The 10,995-nt window shown below is 51.4% G+C and overlaps 1 protein-coding gene across 7 annotated transcripts in view; it reads left to right on the top strand.

Moving 5' to 3' along the window:
- Positions 1–10,995, top strand: part of LOC135185074 (protocadherin alpha-C2-like) — a 176,689-nt gene that overhangs the window by 43,578 nt on the left and 122,116 nt on the right. The window contains exon 1 of one of the 7 annotated variants that reach the window (XM_064161393.1): positions 630–4,446. The exons of the other annotated variants lie outside the window; for them this stretch is intronic. Within the exon in view, the coding sequence (XP_064017463.1) occupies positions 1,963–4,446 (2,484 nt within the window). The 5' untranslated portion in view covers positions 630–1,962. Of the gene's footprint in view, positions 1–629; positions 4,447–10,995 lie in introns of those variants that run through there. 7 annotated transcript variants of the gene reach the window in all.

The following is a 10,995-nucleotide window of genomic DNA, read 5'->3' on the forward strand; positions in this document are numbered from 1 at the left end:
TGTTTGTAGAAGCTCCTCAGCTATAATTCTTGACTGCTAGATCCAAGTGCCCTGCAGTGGTAGCCTTTGCATTTACTTTGCTTTGTTTTTTCCTTCCTGAGAATAGTTCTAAAAATAAATTGTTACTTTATGACTCATTGTGTGCTTTGTGATAATGATGTGAGTATGTACTGGGACAACACCTGACGCTCCTAATTGCCTCCCCCCCGCCCCAAATAAAAAAGCCCCATGGCTTAGCTTGCCTTTCTCAGCAGATATGTCAGCAACTGTGGGTGAGAGCCATACTGGCAGATACTGTTAACTGCTGGATTTCAGATGGCCCCTTGCTATCATGGTGGCTCACTCTCTTTTAGCCTCTTGAGATGAGGTTTAACTCAAGAGCTTAATTTCTGTTTCTGCTTTCATGGTAGTGGGTAGAGAAACGCTGGTGATACAGCAGGCGTCTGGGAAGCTGAAGAAAACTTGCTTGCTTTTCCAACCCTGCTTCCCTGGAATCTTGAACAGTGGTTCTTGAATAACCCCCTGACAATGAAGACCTAGAAATAAATCAAGATCTCTGTTTCAATGATGGAAAATGTAATTTTAAATGATCTATCAACAGACCTACCTGTTTGTTTTGTTTTTTTTTAGCATTTGATATCTTAATGTTGTTTTAACCTCCTGTTGCATCATTGATGCTCCTATGGTACAACCAGCAACTCACTGTTGTATGAAATCATCTGTTCTGTTTTGCTGCCTGGCCTGAGTGGTGGGACAGCAGCAAGCAGATGTAGCTGTGTGGAGAAGAGCCCCTGGTGTGTTTATACCAGTGGAGGATCCTGGGGAACATGTAAGGCAAAATGGGCTATGAGTTGTCCTCAGTTATTTTATGGATGGATGATGTTTTACATCCTGCAGCCCCTAGTCTTCATCAGTAATGTGTCCATGGTGAGTGACAATCTGCCTAAAAATGTAAGAAAAAATTTGTCATTCGTTGTGCAGTTGCATGAGGGGCACCAAAGTGACAGGAAAGGCTTTACTCAGGCACATAAACACGAGCAGAGAGCTCAGGTTCACTTTCAAGAAGATTTGTGGGTTGTGTTTAGTCTGACACAGAGTCACTGGTGGAGTTGGAAAGTCTTTGGAATTTGTATTCCTTGCTGGTTTCTTAGGTTGGATCTACACATCAAAAGGCAAACCTGATCTGTTACAGATGCAGACATTGACTGCCATGTCTGCCTTTTATATCCTGTAAGAAAAGTGAGTGCATAGCGTTGCTCAGCCACACCATTGCCATGAATCCATGGGAAAACAATCCCTTTCTGCTTGGTTTTAGTGTTGCTGCAAGAGGCACAAATTAATGCTGTGTGAATCCATGTCTTCTGGAGGCCTGGGTATCTTCCATACATGGGAGACCAGAAGTACAGCCACTTTCTGTAGAGGAAACTGAAGTTCTCCTCTTGAAAAAAGAAAAGAGCGATCAAACTGAGTGATACAGCCTCAGCAACGTGTAGGCAAGACAAACCCAAGAGATCAGGAGTTGAATTGGCTTTTTGCTGTGAAGCATATAGAAACGAAGACAAGATAAAAGAGGGAAGAGAAGGAGAAACAGCAGCTGTTGCTGGTTTTGAGGAAGGGAAATGCTGCGAAGGGAAATTGAGGAGGTTGTTGGTCAACGGAGCTTAGCGACAGCTCTTCCTTTAACGGCGAACGCCGCGACGCGGAGCGGCGGCCGCACACCAGGTGCCGCTGTTGTCCGCGAAGACGACGTGAACTCGCCGCGGGGGGATGCGGCAGCTCCTCCCCGAGCCGCGGTCAACGGCGGCGTCACCGAGCGGCGCAAGAGAAGAGGCTGGAGGATGCAGGATGCGGCGAGCAGGGCCGGGAGGGGCAGCGGTGAGCGGAGAGGGCCCCCGGCTCTGATCGGAGGCCGTTAAGGCAGGCATTCAAGCAACGGCGTGGCCCGTGAGGGGCCCGGCGGCCATGGCGATGGGAGCGGGTAGGAGGGCCGCAGTGAGCCTGCTGGTGCTGATGCGGACCTGGTCGCTGGTGGCGGGGCAGGTGCGGTACTCGGTGCCGGAGGAAGCCAAGGTCGGGACGGTGGTGGGGCGGCTGGCGCAGGAGCTGGGTGTGGGCGATGCGGAGGCGCGGCGGCTGCGTGTGGTGTGGCAGGGCCGGCGGGCGGGCGTGGAGGTGAGCGGGGCGAGCGGGGCGCTGGTGGTGAGCTCGCGTGTGGACCGGGAGGAGCTGTGCGGGAAGAGCGCTCCCTGCTCGCTGCGCCTGGAGCTGCTGCAGGAGCGGCCGCTGCGCGTCTTCCACGTGGAGCTGGAGGTGACCGACATTAACGACAACGCCCCGCTCTTCCCCGTGAGCGAAGAAGCCTTTAACATCGCGGAACTGTCTCTGCCGGGCTCCCGTTTCCCGCTGGAGGGCGCCTCGGATGCAGATATCGGAGCGAACGCGCAGCTCTCCTACACGCTCAGCCCCAGCGAGCATTTCCGACTGGATCACCAGAGGACTGATGACCAGAGCGATTCCATGGCTCTTGTTCTAACAAAACCTCTGGACAGGGAGACGGTGCCTGTGCACCGGCTGGTGTTGACGGCGACGGACGGGGGCAGGCCATCTCTGACCGGCACTATGGAGCTGGTGATCTCGGTGCTGGACGCCAATGACAACGCGCCCCAGTTCAACCAGTCGGTGTATAGAATTAAAGTGTTAGAGGACTCCGAAGTTGGAACACCAATAATAACTCTGAGTGCTACGGATTTGGACGAAGGGAGCAATAGTGACGTTTTGTATTTGTTTAGCAGGCGTGTTGGTACTCAAGTTAAAGAAATGTTCAGCATCGACGAAAACAAAGGGGAAATAAGACTGAGGGGGAAATTAGACTACGAAGAAATGGATAATTACGAGATAACAATAGAAGCGAGAGATAAGGGGACTCCTCCGCTCTCGGGACATTGCAAGGTGTTGTTGGAGGTGTTGGACGTGAACGACAACGCGCCCGAGGTGTGGGTGACGTCGCTGTCGGTGCCGGTGTCGGAGGACGCGTCGGTGGGGACGGTGGTGGCGCTGCTGAGCGTGTCGGACCGCGACTCGGGGGCGAACGGGCGAGTGCAGTGCTCGGTGTGGCCGCCGTCGCCGTTCGTTCTGGAGTCGAGGTTCCCGGGCTCGTTCTCGCTGGTGCTGCGGGAGGCGCTGGACCGGGAGCGGGTGCGGGAGTACGAGGTGGAGGTGCGTGCGGAGGACGGCGGGAAGCCGCCGCTGCGTGCGAGGCGCGTTGTGCGTGTGCCGGTGTGTGACGTGAACGACAACGCGCCGGCGTTCTCGCAGGCCGTGTACACGGTGCTGGTGCGGGAGAACAACGCGGCGGGCGCGGAGGTGGCGCGGGTGTGGGCGCGGGACCCGGACGAGGCGGAGAACGGTCGCGTGAGGTACTCGCTGTGGGAGGGCGGCGCTGGAGGTGCGTCGGTGGCGGCGGTGGGGTGGCGCCCGGCGTCGAGCTACGTGTCGGTGGATGGGGAGAGCGGGCGCGTGTGGGCGGTGCAGGCGCTGGACTACGAGGAGCTGCAGGTGCTGCAGTTCGAGGTGCGCGCGGTGGACGCGGGGGAGCCTGCGCTGGTGGGCAACGCGACGGTGCAGCTGTTCGTGGTGGACGAGAACGACAACGCTCCGGTGCTGCTGCCGGCCGCGGGCGGTGCTCCGGGTCTGGATCCGTTTCTCGGGTCGCCAGTAGAGGAGGTGCCGGGGCCGAACTCGGAGACGCTGTGGGCGTGGGCGGCGTGGGGCGCTGGGGCAGGTCAGGTGGTGGCGAAGATCCGTGCGGTGGACGCGGACTCGGGCTACAACGCGTGGCTGCGCTACGAGGTGTTGGAGCCGCGGGGGAAGGGCCCGTTCCGCGTGGGTGTGTACAGCGGCGAGGTGAGCACGGCGCGGGCGCTGGAGGAGGCGGATGGCCCGCGTCAGCGGCTGGTGATCGTGGTGCGGGACCACGGCGAGCCGCCGCGCTCGGCCACGGCCACGCTGAGCGTGTCTCTGGTGGAGGGCGGCGAGAAGGCGCTGGCAGTGGCGGGCTCATCGTCGCTGCCGGGTGTGCTGTTGCCGTCGGAGAGCGGCGCAGCGGTGGGCATGGCTTCGGCGTCGACCAACGTGTGGCTGGTGGTGTCCATCTGCGCGGTGTCGAGCGTGTTCGTGCTGGCGCTGGTGCTGTACGGGGCGTCGCGCTGTGCTCCGCGGGCGGCCGTGCTGTCGGGGCCCGCCGCGGCGACGCTGGTGTGCGCCAGCGAAGTGGGCAGCTGGTCGTACTCGCAGCGCCAGAGCCGGAGCCTGTGCGTGGCGGATGGGGCGGGCAAGAGCGACCTGATAGTTTTCAGCCCCAACTTGCCGCCGCCACCGTCCGGTCCCGCGGCGGAAAACGGTTCTACCGGGAATGGGCCGTCTCCTTCCCCACTCACTTCAGGCTTGGTAAGTGTATTCGGTAACGTGTGATTTTTTTTCCTTCGCCCCTTGCCTGTTTTTGTCTGTTTAGTAGTTTTCATCGATTATCTAGCTACCATAGCATCTTTTCCGGAGGAATAATGTTATCTGAGTTGTTACAGCCTTGTGTGGCCGTAGTGATCTGCGTCAGACAATCGTGCTCACCTCTCGAGATTTCATTGATGATTAATGTCAATTTTTCGTCTAGTCTGTTCGATATTTTGATGTTCATTTGGTTTTATTTCTGCATTCGTAGAACGTTTTTGTTAAGCATATTCTCGGCATTATAATTTTCTCCCCTCTCCCTGGTAGGCATCTGACAGCACTAGTGGATGTTAGCGGATCTTCAATTTCCCTTTTGTTCTACTTTTCAAGGTGTGAAAACATCCGGCAGGTGCTTGGCAATTCCTTCAGGGTGACTATGATTAGGGTACTGAATGTCTCTAGAACCAAGAGTACGGTTGGGTTGATGAAAGTCGTGTGCCTATGTTCGTTGAAAATGTTATGAATTTAGAAACTTACTGGATTTGGATTTCGCCGAGTTCATGGAGCTGAAATAGATGCAGGGAAAACTCTGCGGTGAGGACAAGAAACTTTAATGAGGTCGCGCGAACCGTTTCACCTCTGGAAGTTCGGGGAAAACGTGGGGGAAAGTGGAGCGTGATACGGGATGCTTCAGGATAGAGTGTTTGAGGGACGGGGTGCTCCCTATCCGCTTGTGCTTCTTCCCACGACTTGATCCCGGTGTCTTCATAAGCCTTCTCCGCCTACCCCCGGTGAAAATGCGCTGTGGAAACTAGCGTGGGAATCGAGAAAGGGAGAGCGAGGGGAAAGTAGAAAGGGAGAAGTTCTGCCTGCAGTATTGAATACTCCAGAGGTGGTAGGTGGAAAACTTCTGATTCAACTGCCAGGAAAGCAGAAGAAGCAGAAAACCAGATTGTTCTGCTACAAAAACCTTTCCCGTGTTCCTTCCCACAGTGATTTCCCTGCGTGCAGAGCGATTGATTAATTACCGAGTTGTTTAAACACCACTATCGAAGCAGATGATTCTGGCCGCGCACTGATAACACTTGAGTCACCTCCATTCTCATTGAGACGAGTATCGAAGCTCTATATCTCGGTTTGAAATGGGAGTTTGAGGTAGTGTTTATGATCCTTTCTCGATGTTTGAAACTGGATCCATCTTCTACAAGGAGAAGAAAAGCTGTAGATCCGTTTCAATTTCTTCATAGCTTAAAATCGAAATATGTAGGGCTGCCGCCGTATTAAGAACCAGTAGCACTTTGGTGTCATTCTTTTTCACTTTAGATAGGTCTTAGAGGAAAGAAATGGACTAAAAAAGTAAAATCTCAGGTCGTTCGTTGTTAATTGACAAGAAAGATGCTTATAAGGGTGTTGGAAACCGGTAAAAAAAAGGTAAAAACATGTCCAATTAAAAAAATCGTAGGAGTGAGTCATCTCCCACTGATCCATTTGGACCTGTCACACTCATTTTTTTTTATTTCCTATTTCTATTTCAAGTGATTTAGTAAGGGATTGGGTTTCCAGTTCTTTCTGTTATCTGCTGGCATCTTCTTTGATTATGTTCGTGCTCAATTATGGGCTTAGGGTCAGTGCATTCTTAAATATGTGTGGACTACCTTCACTGGCGAGTAGCAGGGCTAATCCCAGAGCTGTAGAGCGCTTTCTTTCCCTGATTCACACGGGCATGGTAGAGGCAGGAACAGCAAACGGCGACCTCCTAGAGGAAAATCCTCTGGTTATGTTTCTATCAAGGTTTAGCTAATTCTGTTGAAGAAGATGGAAAAACAGCACTTGCACACAGGGCTGGGAAACAATTCGTGTCCTTGGGCTGTGATTAAGGGTCTCGGCATGCTGGTCGTTTGGGCAGGGGAAGCTTTGCCTTCCGTACCATTTTTCTTCGTTTCTGTGACTGCAGCAATTAACTGAAGGTCTGAACGAGATTTATTGTTGGTTGTCACTGTCAGGAGATGTTGATCCGTATTTCTTTATGGATATGAAGCAATCCTGGCTTTAGAAACAGAGCTCGTGGATGCTTTAACTTCGTGGCATAGTCTGGGCAGGAGAAGTGGAAGGCTCTAGAATATGCCGTTAGCATTTTGAATAAAAGAGAACGTGTTTGCGCAGGGCTGTCAGCTGCCGCCAGACCAATCTCTCATTCCTCCTGCACGTTGTCCTGGAGAATGATGCTGACAAGCAGCGACGTCACCAGGCGCCGTGTGAATGGAGGTGGCCGAATCCAGGCTGGCGGCTGGGCGCGCCGTGCGGTGGTTCATTGGCGGGGGGAGGAGCGCGGGGAGCGGCGGAGCAGAGGCTGCAGCGCCTGTGCCACCGTGCTGGTGGGAGGCTGTTTTGCAGCCGTACAACCGGAGATTTTACAGGCAGGGAAATGCCCGGCAAGGCTGCCAGGGGAGTTGTGAGAGATGGCAGGAGCTGCTCTGCGAGAAGAGCGGATCTCATCTCTATCAATCCGCTGTTGCTGATGTCCCCCTCAGCAGCTTCTTCCGAGTCCTGTGGTCTCTGACTTGGGTCAAACAGAATCGGGTTTGCACTCGCGTTCAAGAACTGAGTTCTTGCCTGCGATGTACTGAATAGCACGTCGTGGCTCCGGACGTCTGCCGCTTGATGTGGAGAATGAGAACTTCCATGAGGTTTGCCGAAATCTAGAAATCCTCTGCGTATGAGAACGTTCCCCCGAGCTCCTTTTAGTCGTCTCGGCTCCCTCTGTCCCCACACTGCATCTGCGAGCTTCCATGGCTTGCTGGAGGGCATCCTGGCACTGCTGCCTGCGTTGCCGGAGGCACGGGCTGCCTCTACGGACGGGGGGGTGGTGGTGTCGGACCTCTGAGAACAGTTACGAATCATCCCGGAGCTGTGCCAGGAGCAGAGCTGCTTCGTCCGTTCCTTCTGCCGGGGGAGGTGTGTGGGTGTGTGTGTAGGGGGCACGGGACGATAGGACCCAGGAGGGGCAGCTCGGGCTGCCTGCCACGCCGGGTGCCCAGCGAGAGGAGTGGCAAGTGTCGGTACGACTGCCGTTGCTCTCATCTCTGCCCGGAGCAGCCCACAGGCGAGGGGCGATAACGGAGTCTCTGCACCGCCGGCGGCGGCCCCGCGCTGGCGATTTTTGCTCGGTTCGAGGAGGAGGGGGCGTCTTCTCCAGCTCGTAGGTAGATGCTTTTAATTGTCAGGCTCTCGTCAGTGTACGAGCTTTTTGTGTGCTCATTTCCGTGGGAACAGATGAGGACTGGGGCTGCCAGGCGGTCCGGGGACAGCTGCCGACACGGAGAGCCCATCGGCTCCTCTTGGAGGTGAAACCGCAGGACTCCGCGTTCCCACTACTTCCCCGAACGAATCCCGCTGGGTTCTAGTGGAAGTCCCTTGGTTTCTGGTGAGCGTCCCTGGGATTTTCCCAATCCTCAGTACCGAACAGGACGCGTCCTGTAAAGCTCTTCTAAAGGCACCCGTAGGCGGCTTTTCGTGTATTGTCCGAAGAAACGGCGCCTTAAATCTGTCTCTGACGTAGCCGATGACACACAAACACGAGCGGCTGTTCGCGTGGTGCAGCCGTGTGCCCTGCAGCCCCGAGGTAACTAGGGTTTATTATCATTTACCTTTCACTTTTCGCTACTTAAAAGGACCTGTGGCGACGGGACAGGGGAGGATAGTTTCGAAGCAGAACACGGTAGATTTAGATTGGACGTTAGGAGAAAGTCCTTTACGGTGAGGGTGGGGAGACACTGGAACGGGTTGCCCAGAGAAGTTGGGACACCTCATTGCTGGGAGTTTTAAGACCAGGCTAGATGAGGCTTTGAACAACCTGGTGTAGTGAGAGGTGTCCCTGCCCGTGGGGGGGGTGGTGGAACTAGATGCTCTTTAAGGTCCTTTCCAAATGAAACTATTCTATGATTCTAAGGCAGTTTCTTCTGGCCAGCAACATTGTTCTGAACATGACGTGCGCGGCTGGAGTAATGACGTCTGCTTGCCAGAAGAAGAGATTACTGGCTGCAAATGGAAGATGGGGTGGGGGAAAGAATACCTAAGGGATACCTGGGGCTCTGAGGTGGTGCCTGTCGGGCGGAGGGACGTGGAGAAAGCACTTCATGAGCACGTCGGGAAGTAGGAGATGATGAGAAGGGCTGTGAGTAGGTGTGACGTCAGACATCCTGCTCTCGGGAGCTCATAAAAGTTGAATTCATCATCGACTCGGATAAAATGATGTCTAAGAGTGAGTTAACATTGCGTTATCTGCTCTGATAACCAAGGGAAGTGTCTACATTAGAGGTGTTGAATACCTCTAATAGATGTGCAGATAACGTAATTAGGGTAAATGAGAGAGGAGAGGAAGTCTTCGAGAATGGAGACCACACACCAGCCACGGCTGAATTCTGCCTTCACAGTGTTACTCCCTTCGTGGCAGGGACGCCCATGTGGTGGATACTGACCCTGGATACGTAATATTGCCAAGCACTGGATTTTGGCCGTGACCCAGAGCTGTCTACCTGAGCAATGTGTATCCAGTCCAGGATGGACTAGGAAGATGCTGTGGTGGGAGCTGCGTGTGGAGATGGTGCTGGCAATAAACGTGTTCCAGTATCTGACTGTTTGGAACACACTGTCCACAGGCAGTGTGGGAAATGACGTTAGGATAAGGGATGCCAAACAGAGAAGGCTTGTAAGGCTTAAAATATTGTTAAGGAGAAAGAGAATCAAAGACAAGTTCCTTTAGACCACTACGAACAAGCATTAGACAAAGCTATGCAATTTAAGAGCTGTAGCAGAAAGCTGAAGAGGTTGTTTCGATGGTAAATGAGTAGCAAATGAATTAATTAAAGATAAAATCTGGCAGTAGGCTGACAGATCCTTTTCAAAATGTGAGTGTATCCTGGAAAGAGGCAAACTTGCAATTTTTTTGACTGATTTTGGTTATTCTTTGTTAATCCATTTCTGCGCTGGTGGTGTTTCAGGCACCGGTAACCAATGTTAATCCAATACTAAGATTTAAAAGAAATCTGCCTTTGAGTGGGTTTTCCTGAGCGCCTCGGACCCCGAATTCTTTGCGTTTCTTTGTTGTAAGTAGAGTCTGAGTGTTTAACATGTGTGTGTGGGGCTGGGACAGCAACATCTGCTGCCCTTTCCAGAGGGGTGGATTTGGTATTGGTCTTCTCTGCAGTGTTAACAGAAGTTTAGCAGTCTTTGCTGTGGCTTCAATGGGTGTTAACTGTGTAGGGTCAGGGTATTTGTAATGATACCGCGTTACTGCAGAGCACCTTTCACGTATTGTAGGTGACGTAGCTTGCCAGAAGAGGAATCTAGGGTGAATTTGGGGCGGGGGGGGATCTGGGTCACATTTTTTTTGGTGAGGAGTTTGGAACTGTGGTTTTCTACAGTTAAGGATCAAGGAAAAAAAAAACCGACTCCAAACAGGGCAAACAGCATACTGTGAATCCTCACGCTGTGCCTAACGCTCCACGGAACGAATTTACCTACTGTGTGAATTAGGGTGGTTACAAACGAGCTCCCCAGCTCCTGAACTCAGACCCAGTACCCACTCCCCCAGCTCTGACTTATGCAGTAGAAGTAAAACGCATCCAGGTACCGCAGTGAGCAACTGGAGTTTAAAAACCAAATCGTAGTATCTGCAGATAGTTGTGCTGGGACTGACCCAAAGCGAGGCAGGTTTTGCTGAGTCTGAGGAAGCAAACAGATGTATCAGTTTTATTTTTCCCTTTCCATTTGAATAGACTTTTTTTTTCTGTGCTCCTTTATTTTTTAATTTCCCTTTTCATTTTCCTTTTTTCCTTTTCCTTTTTCCCCCCTTTCCTCTTGTCTTTTCCCTTTTTGTCATTTCCTTTATTTCCTTTCCTCTTTTTCCCTTTCCTTTATTTCCCTTTCCTTTATTTCCTTTCCTCTTTTTCCTTTTCCTTTATTTCCATTTCCTTTTTTCCTTTTTCGTCTTTTCATTTTTTCGTCTTTTCCTTTTTTTCTTCTTTTCCTTTTTTCTTCTTTTCCTTTTTTCTTCTTTTCCTTTTTTCTTCTTTTCCCTTTTTCTTCTTTTCCTTTTTTCTTCTTTTCCCTTTTTCTTCTTTTCCTTTTTTCTTCTTTTCCTTTTTTCTTCTTTTCCTTTTTTCTTCTTTTCCTTTTTTCTTCTTTTCCTTTTTTCTTCTTTTCCTTTTTTCTTCTTTTCCTGTTTTCTTCTTTTCCTGTTTTCTTCTTTTCCTGTTTTCTTCTTTTCCTTTTTTCTTCTTTTCCTTTTTTCTTCTTTTCCTTTTTTCTTCTTTTCCTTTTTTCTTCTTTTCCTTTTTTCTTCTTTTCCTTTTTTCTTCTTTTCCTTTTTTCTTCTTTTCCTTTTTTCTTCTTTTCCTTTTTTCTTCTTTATCTTTTTCTTTTCCTTTGTGTTCTTCCCCCCCCCTTTTCTTAATTTCTTTTCCTTTTTTTTCTCTTCCTTTGTTTTTCATTCCTTTTTTCTTTTCCTCCCCCCCCCCCCTCATTTTTTATTTTCCTTGTTTTCTTTTCCTT

The sequence above is a fragment of the Pogoniulus pusillus genome, chromosome 22 (genome assembly GCF_015220805.1).
Source record: "Pogoniulus pusillus isolate bPogPus1 chromosome 22, bPogPus1.pri, whole genome shotgun sequence".
In the NCBI taxonomy this organism is placed as follows: Eukaryota; Metazoa; Chordata; class Aves; order Piciformes; family Lybiidae; genus Pogoniulus; species Pogoniulus pusillus.